This window comes from Lepidochelys olivacea (assembly GCF_965140295.1).
Source record: "Lepidochelys olivacea isolate rLepOli2 genome assembly, chromosome: 1".
Taxonomy (NCBI): Eukaryota; Metazoa; Chordata; order Testudines; family Cheloniidae; genus Lepidochelys; species Lepidochelys olivacea.
In genome coordinates this window covers 270,560,364-270,576,246 of record NC_140411.1, presented here as the reverse complement: position 1 = coordinate 270,576,246, position 15,883 = coordinate 270,560,364, and the positions used below count along the sequence as shown (strand labels likewise).

The window sequence follows — 15,883 nt, the reverse complement described above, 5'->3', positions numbered from 1 at the left end:
CTTGACAGGACAGTCCTCTTCTAAACATCATGTGTCTCCTTGATGACCTGTAGTTACTACAAAATATGGTCAAAAAGAATCTAAAGTTACAGTCTCCCGATTGCTCAAGGCAGCTAACAAAGAACCCAACATTCATAGAATCTCAGGGTTGGAAGGGACCTCAGGAGGTCATCTAGTCCAACCCCCTGCTCAAAGCAGGGCCAATCTCCAATTTTTGCCCCAGATCCCTAAATGGCCCCCTCAAGGATTGAACTCACAACCCTGGGTTTAGCAGGCCAATGCTCAAACCACTGAGCTATCCCTCCCCCCATTGAAACATTGAGTTTTTAAAAATTCTCCTGGAGTTTGTTTGCGCTCCCTTAGCACTAACATGCGCCGAAAGAACAGAGCCTCTCCTGAAGAGGTCTGTAAAGCTACGATGTGAGTCACTTTTTCTTCACCAAGTATCAGAGAATTGGTGGTGCAGCCTCCATAAATAAATTCTCCAGTAGCCTGTGTCTGTTTGTTTTTGTTTAGATTCTGTCAGAAATAAAAAATTAGCCTGTCAATTACTGGATAGTTTGCAACTGCTTTGACTGGTTTTTCCTGTCTCTCTACCTCTGTTCTTCTACTGCTTGCTACTTCCCAGCAATTCTTTCTGGACTAGGGGAGGAGTGTTCTGTGAAAATAACCAAGAAACAGGCAAAATAGAATTGGTCTATCCAGTACCAGGTTTACAATGATGCCAATGGTGCCGCGGTATCAAGCGCCATCCCTCCTCTTACGTGTAGAGGGAGACCCCAGCGGGCACCGGGGCTGGCACTCAGGCTGGGACAGGAGTCTGCCCCGTGGGATGCATAGAGCCGCCTACCGGTGGCCCACCGCAGCCACCCCACAGCGCTGCACCCTGGGCTTGGCGAAGGGGCCGGATCCATCCAGGGGCTGCAGCAGGGCAGTCAGGAGCAGCAGTAGCAAGAGCAGAGCCATGGCGAGGGGACCATGCCAGAGCTCTGCAGCCTCAGGTGGCCACACCCCGACTCATGGGGCTGGGGTCACTGCTCTGCGGGGCATACATTCCACTCTCCGGGGCTTGGCTCCCTTGGTCATTGAACTCTGCTCAGTGTCTGCGGGGCACAGATCGCAGCTCTGAGCCCCTCCCTCTGGAGTTGCTGCTGTGGCTTTGCCCTTTCCCAGCCCCTGGCGCGGGGTCGGGGGGGGGGGGGCAGCCTCCCCTCCCCCCAACTCTCTGTCCTGCGTCCTCTCTGCCCTTTGCGGGCACTGCAGTCCCTTCCCCGGATCAGTTGTGGGGGGTCCAGGGGCTAAGCTCAGGCACCCCCTGCAGCCAGGGAGCCCCACTGCTGGAGTCAGCACTAAGCCCAGATGCACACCCTGACCCTCCCCACTGCACTGCCCCTTCCAGCGCCAGATGAGCAGGAGGCAATCAGGGAGCAGCCAGACCTCAGGAGAGTGGAGTCACGCACACCCTGGGTGCCAGGGATGAGTTGAGTGGATGCAACCTTGGTCCGAGCTGCATCTGGCCAAGCTGCAGCCAGGTGCGGTCTGGCCCAGTTTGCTTCAGAGAACAGGGTTGGATTGACAGCAGGAGGTGGCTCTGGAGTGGAGTGCCCGAGAGTGGCCCAACTGCGGATCGTAGAAAGGGGTCGGCTTCAGGAATAGAGGTTCAGGAGAAGCCCTGTTCTGGTAGGCAGTGTGGAGGTTCAGGTCAAGAGGGGTTGGTTCATAGAGGGTCTGATCCAGTTTGGGCTGGAAGGTGGTCTCGTTCAGTTTGGGGGTTTTGGTCTGGGGAGGAATGTTGGTCTGGGGTGGCATGTTGGTCTGGTCCAGTCCCGGAGGGAGGGGTCACTGTGGGGAGGGATGTGGGTCTGGTCCGATTTGGAGAGTTGGCCCAGTCTTTTGGGGGAACAGTTGGTCCAGATCCGAGTGTCTGTGCCTCTCTGCCTGCAGGGAAGGCCAAGCAGGGCAAGTATGAATAATGACCTTGTAAATAAAATGTCTGAGTTTTTCATATTTTTATTTTTTAAATGTTTTAAACGGTTTTAAATCCACCCCAGTTTCATACAAAAATTTAATTCAAACCCTGGTAGTTCATATGTGAAATGTGAAGCATGAGATAGTGGCAAGGTTCCCTTTTAGTGGGAGCAGCACGTGGCTGGTGTTTTGGCCAGCTTTGGCTTTTGTTAGCTGTGTTTTATTTTGTATTTTTTTTCTTTTCTAATTTATTTTATTACACATTATTATTTTTATGTACACTGGTGTGCATTCTTTCAGCCCTAGGGCTGACAGTGCTGGTCCCTAGTGGCAGCCACCTCCATCTGCAACTTAAACTATGAAATTTGCATATTCTTGCCTCCGGAAGCAAGTTGGTAGAGATACACAGTGATTCTCTTCAGAATGGTGAAGGGGCCACTCCATTAGAAGAACAATTAACAGGTGAGGCCAAATTGGTATACTGCTGCTACACTGTACTATGTGTGTGTTTGTTTTTTCAAATGTAAATCCTGAAGCATAAGTTTTCAGTGTGTTAAATGAAAATAATTACTAATGTGACAAGCATAAAAACACTCCCATGTTCAGTTAGTGAAAATAAATACTACTAAAATATAATGCAATGGAAAAAACTTAATACAGTAATCTTGTTTCCCATAAAAAGTTTGGTGTGTTTTCCAGAGTTATTTTCATCTCTGCTTACAGGGGTAAAGTCAGAATGGAATTAGAAAGGGAATGCCACATGGGAACCTGCTGTTGCTGCTCTTATGTATGTTCGTGCTGCTATTCTAATGGAGCTACTACAGTTTAGGGATCTGTTTGTTGGAAATGGACACTGTATCGTTTTACTATAAAGAAAGACGTCTGTTCTTCAAGAAGCAATTGTGTTGTACTAACCCCTAACACTGGGAGGAGAGACTTCCTGGCAAGCATCCCGTTGTTGGCAATGGGACTCGCTGCTACTACTAACATCGAGAGGCTAAATTAGACCACTCTTTATTTGTGAGGACAACGGATCCTACTGTATGCATACATATCTTATTTATATGTTGTGATGTATAAAATCAGCTATTACCTACAAGACATTTTTTATTGTGTTCCACTTATCTTTACTAGATTAGATAGCTGTTGTTTAAAGGAAGACAGTTCAAATTTGTGTGAGACGCAGCAATTGATTCTGTTTGTAATTTCCATAAAGTACATTCGCTCTATGTGAGATGATTTTTACGTATGTCTCATGAGTTTTAAAGACTATGTCGAACTAGTAGCCATTACCTTCCATTTTCAGCATCCTGTTCAGAAAATACATCTTTATTTTACCTATTTTAACTCTCAGGTCCATCTCTTAAGACACATGTAGCTGAGTTAGGTACGGAAGGTCACTTTTTTAGTCATAATTATATTTTTGTTCTTTTTAAGCTGCAGTGAAGCCATTGTCTCCTGTAGAATCAGTGGAACCCATACATACTTTGGAATCCCCTCTGAATGCAGAAGCAGGAAAGCAGGACTGTAGCCAAACTAGCGATGATTCTGAAGAGAGAGACTCTAGCCCAAAAGCCCATGTCACTGTGAATGAGAAAAGCAGTACTGAATATTTATATGAAGATCCTACGAAGGATGAAAACAAAGACATTGCTGCTGATGCAGGTGGCTCTCCAATGGCTGTAAAAACAACATGTTACCAGTGTCAGGGTGAAGGAGATGAAGTGGAGACAACTGGTGTGGACGGAATGGAGGTTTTACAGCCCCCTTTGAGGGACGCATTACAATCCTCCATCAAGCAAAGGCTGGCTCAGCTTCATATATCAACAGATTTCAACTTCACATCAGGTCTGGCTGCACAGGTTGCCGCCAGATCACTTACTTTTACTACCATGCAAGAACAGACTTTTGGAGATGACGATGACGAGCAGAAGGATAAGACAGAACAGAATGAAAACCATGTGGAAGAGAACAAGAATGAAGACAGAGGCTTTAAAAGTGAAAGAGGATTCTAAGTCCTACCTGAACTTTGTTAAACATTGTGTTGCCTACTTGAATTCCATAAAAGGCAGGTGATGTGATTGAAATAGCTCAGGCACGGATTCAGAGATGAAAATGCTGGATGGAAAAATTGAGACCTAAATGTAATGCTTACTGTTCCCTATGTATGAAGCTCTCAATAGGGCTTTCCCAATATATTGATGATTATATGCAGGTAAGCTAAGGAGATAGAGGCTGGACCCCAGGAGTAGTCCTTTGTCTTCTTCTGATGACACCACTGGTGGGTTTTGGAACTTACCTAAATAGTTATGTTTATTTATTTATATTATATGATTTTTTTCCTAAAAAGAAGAGAAAATGATGTCTTGAATTTCAGCATATTCTGTCATTTCCTGATATTGTTGTCATAGTAGCAGTGTTAATTATAACACTAGTGAAAGTGATTCTTTTTGAAAAACATAAACTGTGTCATATGGTCTTCCACACCTCCTTTGCTTTGCCTTTAGTGTCTGCTATATATTTGTTAACAACCTTACGTAGTTGTAATTTCATTGGTTAAAGACCCTCCCAAACTAAAATGCAGAATTTTAAATAAAAATGTGAAAGTTGATGTGTCCTGGAGTACTGGGCTAAAGTAGTAAGAAGTTAGTCACTCTTCATATTAAGGTTCCATTTATAAGTAGTGTATAAAGGATTAATAAGTGATTAATACATGTTATAAGCAAGTTATAGACATGAGTAGTCTGTGTTTATGGATGGTTATAATCACATCAGTAGGTGTATATAGATGGCTAGAAGTAGCCTGTTGGACTTTATAACAATATATACCAATTCTTTTACCATTTATTAAAACACCTATTAAAGATTTGTTGGCCCTTTGTAAGTGAAACCTTAATATAGGTGTGACTTAGGTTATTTACACTGGGTTACAAAGTACAGTATTGTGTACATTTGTTCTCTTGTAGAGCTGTGGTTCGATGCTGGAGTAAATTTTTAAGCAAGTTAAATGTGTATTTTTTTAAATGATGTACAGTAATTTTGTTTGAATGTTAAACTTGCTTTTTCCTAATGTTCTTTCATGTTTCTCTGTATCGCAGCTATAACGTGTCTGTCTAAAAGAGACAAGCAGAGAACATGCACTTACATCCTTTCAAATTAAGCTGTATCTTGTAACCCAGTTGACACTTGAGTCTAAACATATAGTGTGGGGCTATTTGTTTCTCTCTGCAGCACTGATTTAGAGAGCAGTGAACTGTGACGTAGAAGGGGAGAGTAATGGTTTCATGGCATTGGCCTCCTGCCCTCTGACACAAAGGAAGCCCATCCTCAGAGTAAAGGCTCCATGGCTCAGGCTGAGAGGGAGCAGACACACACTGTGGATCTCTTGGACATGGATGGATTTTAATTCAGAAATCAGGCCAGTAATTACTCCTGATAACTCCTCTCTGCATCCGCCAACTTCTTGGGTGCGGGGTTTGGTGCACCCATCAGCAGAGACTTAATGGCAGTAAAGTTCCTGAGGGTATTAGTTGCCATGAGGGAATGTGGAGCAAAGGGGGAGCTCAGTGGATGCTCCCGCACCTGAGACAACATCCCCTTGGTCATTTTGTAACAAGACCAAGCCTGCCCTGCAACCTTCTTCCTCCCCTGGTATTGATTTTGAGGAAACACTGTGGGTGTAAATATGTGCAGTTTCACAGCTCCTAAATGGGGAAATATTAACATGTAACGGATGGAGTAAGTGGCTCAGGATCATAGTTTACACAGTGTATCCTCTGCTGTCTTCTCCCTGTTTCTTCTGCTCCCTTGCACTCTGATTAAGGGACGGGAATGTCTTTAAATGCTTTATTTGCCTGTGATAGTGTATTCTGTGCCCTTATTTAGCCGTATGTGGGTGGAGGCTATAGAATGAATGATGCCTAGGATACATTGTGGAAATATAGTCCTCTGCTCAACCATGATGTACTGAGCAGCTAAGCATCCCTTTTGGTAGTGGAGTCGGTTCTACCCCAGCCCTGAAAGGGGACTACTGAGAAAATGGAACCGTTGATGCAATTCTCTCTATGGTAGGCAGTTGTCTTTCTAATTTTAGAACTGGTTTAGGTAGACTGGGAGTGTGTGGAACGTTGTCATTCCCATTTGAAAAGAAGTCTTCCTTGCCCTTGACTTAAGACTCTCAAGTTCACCAAGTGCCCTGATAGTTTTTTTAAGCTAATTCTTCCTTTTATCTGGTTTTATTTTTCACTGATACTTTTTCCATCAGCTCATCCATGAGCATCTCATGACCTTCTGTGTATCCCAACATTGCTATCTCTTTTTCCTAAATCCAAATAATGGAATCCTATATCCTTTAAATGACTGGAGAAAGAGAGAGAGAGAGAGAAGTTTTCAAGCTTACACAGAGCTCTCTGTGTACGCTCAAAAGCTTGTCTCTCTCACCAACAGAAGTCGGTCCAATAAAAGATAATGCCTCACCCACCTTGTCTCTCTCATATCCTGGGACCAACACAGCTGCAACAACACTCTAATCTATTGTGATAAATCCTTACAAAATTATCTGGGCCTTGATTTTCACTACTCTCGCAAGTTCAGCTGAAGTTAATGGGAGCTGCAGGTGCTCTGTTAGCTACAAAAATACACCCCATATCTTTCGTTTGAGCCAGTAATTTCTGCAGTGTTTACTGCAGACCTGGGGGGCTAAAGACCCAAGAACAGACTCTGGCTGAGCACTTGGAATTAAACGTGTGAGAAAAGAGTGAACCTATGGAGCAATCTTAGCTTTCATCATCATTCAAAGAAATACAAATTTTATATGAGTAAATCAACTGACTATTAAATGCAAATAAAATTGGCAAACTTATCTAGTGTGTTCTTAAAAAACCACACACACACTCTTACATTTGCATCCATTTAAGATGCCACATGTAATTGTACTAGTGGGTAATCTACTTTAATGGCTATTTATTTAATATCCTCCCTGAAGAAAAATCTGGTTAACAGCCCACTGCACCCAAAGAATGGTTTCCTCTGATTTGATAACTTGCTCCCAGCTACCTATAAATAGACTCTTATAGTCCAAATTTCCTCATGATGATGTCTGTTGAAAAGTCATTGTTTTCAAGCTGTAGAACCTCTTGAGCAGTTTATTAGATTTTTGGCCATCTACATTTCTTGCTGCATTTTACAAATTTATAAATTTTACAGTGGTCTGCATTAGCACCCAGGCGCTGTGTTAACATATTGTGCATATTGGAGAACTAAAGCTGATAAGTGTTCTTTGATAGATAACTGCAGAATGAGATCTTAATAAGAACAAAGTTCTTACATTTTAGATTTTGTTTAATTTTTAAATCTGATCGTGTTTAGCATGGCATCCACATTGAATATTGGTAGCCAGTGTTCTTTGCAGTGAGTAGAATTGACAGCAGCTACATTTTCCATATCCCATTTAAAATTAATGCCTTCATAAAGTTTTGGAGGCGCACACAGTTCTGTATGGTTAAGTAATGTCCAAGGTATTTCTTCTCAACCAGACCCAGCTAGAAGGAATCCTAAAGGCAAAACTCACTTTCCTATATTTGATTGTAATCTGATAGCCCATCTAATTTCTGCCCTTAAGTTTTACAGCTATAGTAGCAAGTAAACACTTGAATATAGACAGATATCGATGATAGAAATATTTATTGTTGATGAACACCACTTTTTATTGTACATAATAAAGTGAAAAACCATACACTAACGCATGTGGGTTTGGTGAATTATAAACCATGTACAACTTTAAAAGTAGATTAGAACATCTTTGTATCAATAAGAAGCAAGATCAGCAGTTGCCAAGCCCTCTGTTGGTGTTACAGTAATTGAGCTCCTGATAAATCGTTCCTACTCCTCACTGCAGACTTGAAATCAACTAATCCACATAGAAGGAGAAATACTGATGGACTAGGTCAAGACTAACTGGTTTTATTGAGTTTCCAAGCTGTACCTTATGCCTGTGCTTCTTGCACACCCAACGCTTTATTGATTTCATTGGACATTTTGGATGGATGTGAATAGCAGAAGTGCATCACAGTTTTGTTAATTTCTTTGCAAATAAGCAAGTCAACAAACTTTTGAACTACTGAACTTTATTTTCCCATTGTAATGCAGACTAGTTGTCTGTCTGTCCCATATGTCTAGCTGCTGCGATGAGATGAAATGAAAGAAAATATTTGGCTTGGTGGAGCGAAAAAAGTATTTATATTCAACAGGATTTATTTGATAAATGTTTTTCGTTACTATGCAAAACAAGAAGTTGTTGAATCAAAATAAAACCTAGTTTTATTTTCAGCAATTGCCACCTGACCTAAAACACTCTATGAATGGCAAATGGCACTTATTTAAATACCAGCTGAACATTTAAGACCCCGGATCTGGTCTCTGATGAACAAGCCTTTACCACAACATATTGTGAATGATCAGTTACTATACACACACTAAACTTACAAGTTTAGTAGCAGTGAATATATGGGTATCAAAGATGGGGAAGCAGGCTGTCTGGTCAGGACTTGGGGCTTGTCTACACAGTGTTTTACTGCCTGGCAAGCCAGTACAGTGCAGAAGCTTGCCGAGCAATAATGTCATAAGTGGACACTGCTACAGCACAGTAAAAATCCCCCATTGGAGCTTGCTGTATTACTACTTGAAAGCATTGTAAGCCATGCCACGCTCTGGGACTTTCATTGTGCAGTAGTGCAGCTGATGCACTCTAGATGCACATCCTGGTTTGCTATGCAGTAACTTGCTGTGTAGCAAAGCCCTTGATCCTTCTTAGAATCCTGACCCAACCCCTCCATGCGGAGACCAGAAACACTCCCTTCTTCACATCTTCCTTAGTGACTGTCCACAGACCCTATAATTTGCCAGTTCCCAGATGAGGTCCACCTGGCAATCGATTGATTTCCTAAGTCTTATTGGCTGTGTGATGATTGATGCTCCATCAGTTTTCTCCCACTCCATCACTAAAAGGTAAAAACAGCCATTTCAATGACACATTATACTAACTTTTAATAATCTCAGCAGGAGTTTTATATCCTCCATGACAACTTAACTTATCTTAATTATAATAGAGGCCCTAGTTACCATGTTGCCCTTTTTTTACAAATGTCTCTAAATCCGTTTAAACATTTGGGAGAGAATAATCAGATCCCTAAAAAAAAATGCAACCAAGATTTTCATATTTTAAAATATACCACAACAGTTTTGCGCAAGTGTTCGTCACACGACCTGATATTTTCCCTACCTGTCAGTGACTCAGTAAATAAGTTTAGAAACATGTTCTGAATTCCATTTTGGCATGGGTTTTTATGTCAAGAGTAACTCTGCAAGCTGTCCTCTAGGAAACTGAAACACAAACATAAAATAGAGACCATACTGGAAGTATGTCATTCAAAACAGAAATCAAGATGTACTGCAGCTCAAGTTACACTGCTTTTTGGAAGTACATATTGGCTTTTACAAATATCGTAGTAATTCTGACTTATGGAAGAACAGTGAACATTGGGTATAGTCTGGAAGTAACAGCAATTTTAGTGTCAAGTCTCAAAATAAGTGAGTCGCTTTTGTTGGCCTCTTCCCTCCACATCTCAGTATTTAAAGACTGGGTCCTGACCCTCTCAGCTGGGGGCAGAGGACTGCAAACAGTCTTACATTTCTGAACAGAAAGTGACCAATACTTTCCTTCACTTTTTCCTGTTAAGAACAGGCTGATTACTAAATAAATAAAGGGTGGGAGAGGGAGTGGAAATCAGTGCCTAAAATCCCTCATCAGAAGTCGCATCTACCAGAGAATGAAGTGTCGCGGCTGGGCAGTGGCATCGGAACATTAAGGGCTGCTCTTAATGTCTGATCCTAAAAAAAGAATGGATTTCCGTGTGTCATTGCACAATTTTATATGCCTTGGGATGAAAGCCAGTAATCAGGATTGTCCCCACAGTCTCTCATCTAAACTAGCAAATGATAAAATCTAAACTAGCTCATAGCTGTCAAGTTTTGTGCTGCTCCATGTGTCCTCTTATGCAAATTAATGGTCTAATTTGCATATTTACAGATAATTTCCCTGCAACTGCGAACCCCAGCTCTGAATAAATTGTATGGATTTACTTCTCATCGTGTAGTCGGGGTGTAGTTTTTCACCATAGCTATGTTGCTCTAACCCCATAGTGTAGATGTAGACTACAGCAATGGAAAGGGTTTTTCTGAACCTCCCTAAGCACCAGTAAGTAAGACACCAGAATCGGTCTTCCGTCGACCAAGCTGCATCTACACCAGGGGTTAAGTCAGCATAGCTATGCTGTCCAGTGTATGGATTTTTTACACCCCTGAACACTGTAGTTATGTCAATCTAAGTTTTAAGTGTAGACTGGGCCTCCATCTACAGGGCAGCAGCAGGGCAAGCTTCCCCCTCACAGTGTCCTAAAAGGCTCTTAAAGTTCTTGGCCTCTCTACTGAGTCTGCAGTTAGAAAGGCGACAGCTGGTGGAAGGAAGTTATATGTGCTACAATGAAAAAATGAGGAAGTGTAATCCCAGGGCCCATGAAACAAGTACCGTAGGTGGTGGAAGGACATTCTAACTTTAGCTCACTCACTAATGGAGCATTTTATAATTAAAATTTTGAATTACTGAAAAGAATTAATCTGGTTTGTGCAGTGTGGATGTAAAACAGCATATTCTGTGATATCCTAGTATTAGTCGGTCAAGTATTTTGTGTAGACAGACACTGAATGTTAGCACTGTTAGAATGCTTCTTGTCTAAATTCAGCTGAGCGGTTATTTCCCTTTAGGATCCTTAACAGATGATGTATATTATTTTCCATGTAACTTGTTTTAAGTGGATTTATTGCTTGTGAAACTATTCCATTTTAGACCTGGAAACCAATATCCTCTCTTTGGCCACAGAGGGGATACAGCAGTGTGAATCCTCATATTGCCCTATCAGTTTGTCTCAGTAGTTGGCCTGGAGAAGGGACTACTCCTTGGATTGAGAGGGAATTTCAGTCTCTGTGGCCATTCAATCTTTGGCCTCTTCACCACTCATTTCTTACAGCCCACTGAACAGCAATCATGTGGAAATGACTGGGCTATTATTGAGGTGATGGTAAGAGGTTCCATAGTCTATTTCCACTCTAATAAGTCCTCCAGCTTAGTGACAAAGAATCTGTGTCCAATTTTATTTCTTCTTTACATCATCTTGTTCAGTAACCTCTCCGCTGACCAAGTATTCCAGAAAATGTAAATCTAGACTTTATAATTCAGGAATGGTAATGCAGCTAGGAGAAGTCTGTTAGTTTAAGGGAGCATTTTTGCTTCTTTAATCATGTTTGTGGCTGCAGCAGTTTTTCTCACTCTAACCCAGGTGTTGGTATATGCCTTTAATAGTTTTATTTCTGAAAAATCTTGAAGAACTTTTTTATATAAATTGGGTCATCCTTGTGTAAGTAGGGAGATATAGGGAGCCAGGGCTGTATAAATCCAATCCCGTCTTCCCCGTCTACTTCAGACAGTAAGCTAATCACACAGTTTTGCCTCTAACCTGAGCTCCAGCCAGTATTTCTGTAAGTGCCCCCACTTATTGTCACCTTCTTATTGCATGAAAAGTCTTAGCCTGACTCTGTAACTAAAGTCTGCATGCAGCCTCCATTTCATATTCTTTCCCCTGGTTTCTGGTTTCATTACAACTCATCTAACTAAATAGACCTTCTAGACTCAAACCCAGCAGCTGTACAGCGCACACTGTTCCTTTTGTTGTCAGCTTTATTTTGACTACACATTGAAGCTTGGCTGTAGAAAGACTGGATGCCAGGGGGTATGGTGGCCACTTGTTCTCGAGTCTATTTGCAATTTAAAGACATCGTAAGTTCTCAGTCTCCATTCTTCCCTTAACATCTAAGTTTAAGTTTTTATTGATGCAGTTGGACTTTGAACTCATGGAGCAATGTTCCTGTGGTGCCTGATGGTGGATTTTAAGCTGGTCCTGTTGGTTTTTAAGGCCCTGGCTGTATGCGAAACCTCGTCCCCTGCCTGGCTAATATTCAGCCCCTGTGCACATCTGCTGCTTCGGTTTCCCCTCTCAGCAGTCATCCAGGACTTTTAGGTTATTGCGGTGACTCACCCCTTTTACTCTTCCGAAGTTAAGGTCCAAAAGGAAACACAATCATTCTTCTGCCCCAGACTCTCGCTAGGCACAAGTCTTCTGAGAGTCTGTCTTCTCCCTCAACAGTTTTTAGCTCTTCTCTTTGGTTCAGCTGCCAACCTTCCTAGGCTTCAAATGCTCCCTTCTTCTCCCTTGTTGACAAGGGTGTATGCACCACTCCATAGAGTGGCAGCATTGGGGCACCTATGTCCACCCTCTGCTACCAGTCTCCAGCCTTGAGAACTCTGTGAACTCTGCCCTGTAACCCGAACTGCCCTGACTTTTCTTCCCAGGGCCTCTTCCTGTATGCTCAGCCTGGCCTCCTTGTTGGCCCTTTCCCAGCTGGTCTCCTGCTCTCTCCTGGAGCACTCCCTTCCTTGGAGTCTCCCTCCTGACTGACCACAGGCTGCCCATGTCTCCCAGCAGGTCTCTTAGTCACATGCTCCCTGTCATGTGCTCCTTTTGTTAATTTCCACACCTTGGGGAGGTGAGCTAAGTCTGTCATAGATGAGGCTGAGCCCTAACCCCGATAAAAGAACCAGCACCCCCTGTGACAGGCTCTGACAACACCCGCTGTCTCACCATTCTGCCTTTGAGCTGTGTGGCTCAGCAGGTGTTTGTGCTTTTACTTTTAGGAGCTTCAGGGATTGGAACTTGCTTTGTCGGGTCATCTGCCTCAGTTTCTCATGCTTCTAAAAGAGCATCTAGGAAATGTGTTTCCAGAGGAGGTTTGTGGGGTTTTATTTTTTACTATGTCTGCCCTGAATAGGACCTTCCCCCATTTTAATTAGGCTGCATTGTTGGGTCTTGTATGTTTTTTTATACTGATGGTTTATATAACTTTAAATTGCCATGTAGCACTCCAAGTGCCTTGGCTGGGAAGCTGTAGTGTGTGTTCTTTCCCATATTGTACCTTACGGTTACTTATGAAGGAGGCAAACAAATAGATAACCGCACAAGAAAAATTAAGTAAGGGAAGGAAAACAGAGATGCACTTGAGCAGATTGCTACGCAGGCTGTATGAATGTATCTGAAATGCAAACTGATGTTACAAATGTAATCGGAAAAGCCATTTAATCTTGTTTACCCTTATCAAGCCTTTAATGCTCCTCTGCATTTCCTGCCCACTGATTCCTGGCCTTGCTGTTAGCTCTTGTATTTCCCTAAAAGGGTTCTTAAAGCCATAGCCACAGTATAGATTGCCAAGGGGAAGCCAGGGAACGAAAAGGATCCTGAAAGTCTTGATTATTATTATTATTTTATTTATTAACAAACTAAATGACAGCCCAAGTGTAAGAGGAACATCCTGACAAAAGAACAAACTGCAGTGAGAAATTGCCAATGGGGCTAATTTGTGCAGGGAGTATGGAGTGGATCCGTTTGTGAAACGAGCCTGTGCTGTGAAATTCCCAGGCATTGACAGGATTCCCACTCCCTTTACTGTGAGGTGGAGACAGGAAACAATTTAGACACCATAGAAGTCCTTTTCAATCTCTGTATTGAGCAGTTGGGCCCCAGCATCCCTGAGTTCATCTTCAAGACCCCTACCCTGTCCACACTTAAGTTCCAGTTAAAGATGATTCACTGTCAGCAGCATAGCAGACACTAAGATGACCTATATATAAGTTATGTCAGTTATTCCTCTTCCTCTAAACTCTGTCTAGAGTTTATCTATTCCTTAGGTTGGGAGTTCTCAATGGAAGCACTCCTTCTGTGGTGTTTGAAAAGCACCTAGAACATGAGGGGACCACCATAAATTGATCATTCATAACAGTAACAGTGGGTCGACTCCACTGGGAACCCTCATGTAGGTAGCCTGCCAGCCACTGACACTGGTTTAAGAACTGTTTTGATGAGATTGGCTCTGAGCAGGTTTATATGACAAGGTGCTTAGAAAAGGATCTGCAGCCTACAGCCTTCTGCTTTAGAGCTCCCAGCATTGCTGATACTGGGGAGCTGAATGGCTATTAGCAAAAGTGGGAAACAGGAAAAATTCCTTTGTGTAGAAGGGGCCAGTGAGTTGAGTAACCTTCAACCACCTTGCATTGGTGAGTTTTTCATACCAGTTTCTCTGTGATGGTGTCTGTTGCCTGTGGCCCTTTCCCAATTGCTCTTGTGTCTCTTCTCCTTTTTCTCCAATCTTATTTATCCCCATCCCTTCTCCCGTAGCTGTGAAGCAGGCCATGGCATCTTTGTCACATGTTTTCCTGTATTCTTTAATTCACTATTTGTTAAGGGCTTCCTTTATATTCTGCTTGGGGTGAGTTCCCTCCATTTTGGAATTTTTTCTTCTGTGGAACTCAACATTTGCCACTTTGAAAGTCTTTCTGGTTACCCTTATATTTTTTCTTATTTTTCTCTCTAGCATATGTAACCCAACCACTTCCCCTGCTGTCACCACCACCACCACCACCTTCCCCCCTCTATTCATGAGGGCTGCCTGTACTTTTACCCTTTGATTAGCTGTGATTGGATGAGTGGGGAAAATGGCAAAGTGGACATGCTCTATTAGCACTGCGGTTTTGTTCTATTTATGTGGAAGTCTGCTTATAATTTGACCTTCCCCTGAAGATGAATTTCTTGCTAGATATCTTGGCAATAGCTAGTTTCTGCAGTATATAGTGCTGGCTCATTGATACAAGCACTTTAGTAATGAACACTGGTTACTTCTGGCCATATACCAAATGACTGAAGAGTGATTTTCTACATAATGTGGGCTCTCTGTTGCACCTTCCCTTACTCTGACAAGGCCCCATGTACTATATGACCATGCGGTAGGGCCCTCACTTCCCTTTTGTCAAGTTGCTGCAAAAATCCCTTTGTGTCACATAAATAGCTGACATGGGGGCTTGGTAGAGAGGAGACAAGGTATCAACTGAGGAGGCTGGCAGCAGGGGGAGGCTTTTGGAGCAAGAGTTTGGCTCAGGAGAGCTGCGGGTGCCTTCCCCAGCTGTGAAGTTCCTAAGAGTCCCAGAAAATGGAACTTCCTCTCTACAGCCTGGGGGCTCCCAAAGAGCTGGGACAGGACAGCGAGGGAGGGGAGCTATGCCACTGGGGGCGTGGCTCCCACACATTGTTCCTAGACTATGGACTTGTCTTCCCTGCAGACTTAACTCAGGCTCAGTTGCGGGGTTTTCCCTTAACATGCTCCATGTTGGCACATCCACATGTGTCACTCTGTCAGTGCTTCACGACGAGGTAGCCACCACTCCTTGAGCTATAGTGCAGACCCCAAAGTAGCTGTTAATGTGTACTGCTTCCCTGAGGTAGCTGCAGTGAAGACATACAGCCTTGGGAACTCACAACAATCGAGACATGATGGTCTCCGATCCCTTCCCATAAACCCATTGACCAGAGGTGGATTATCAGTCTGCCTCTGCTCAGCTCCTTCCTCCACTCTGCTCAGCTTCCTGCTTGCAGTTTCTCCAGCTTCACCCTTCTCCCCTGCTTGATACAGCAGAACAATTCCCCCTAACGAGGCTGTATCTTAGCGTGTAGCCACACGACCATATGAACATATGTGAATCTTGGTGCAGCTTTGGGCTGGACCTTGGGATATGTGCCCAGATAGTTGTATTCCATGTCACAACCAGATACAGTAATAGAATCGATGAGGGGCATGGCAGCACAGTCTGGGGTCATGCTATTGCGGGTTAGGCTACCACAATAGCTTAACTGACCCTGTGATTGCTTATCCCCATGCTTAGCGTGCGGTGAAGGCAGATGCTGTGCCCCGATGGTGGTAG

At 43.1% G+C, this 15,883-nt stretch overlaps 2 protein-coding genes across 7 annotated transcripts in view; one reads left to right on the top strand and one right to left on the bottom strand.

Moving 5' to 3' along the window:
• The window catches only part of VEZT (vezatin, adherens junctions transmembrane protein), a 91,286-nt gene extending 82,264 nt beyond the window's left edge, over positions 1 to 9,022 (top strand). For all 6 annotated transcript variants that reach the window (XM_084648652.1, XM_084648657.1, XM_084648654.1 and 3 more), the window contains one exon: positions 3,406 to 9,022. In XM_084648652.1, the coding sequence (XP_084504778.1) occupies positions 3,406 to 3,983 (578 nt within the window). In that variant the 3' untranslated portion in view covers positions 3,984 to 9,022. The remainder of the gene's footprint in view (positions 1 to 3,405) is intronic.
• A 1-nt stretch (position 9,023) lies between these two features.
• The window catches only part of LOC311531382 (uncharacterized protein C3orf20 homolog), a 57,995-nt gene continuing 51,135 nt past the window's right edge, over positions 9,024 to 15,883 (bottom strand). The window contains exon 11 of the mRNA XM_084648705.1: positions 9,024 to 9,348. Within this exon, the coding sequence (XP_084504831.1) occupies positions 9,315 to 9,348 (34 nt within the window). The 3' untranslated portion in view covers positions 9,024 to 9,314. The remainder of the gene's footprint in view (positions 9,349 to 15,883) is intronic.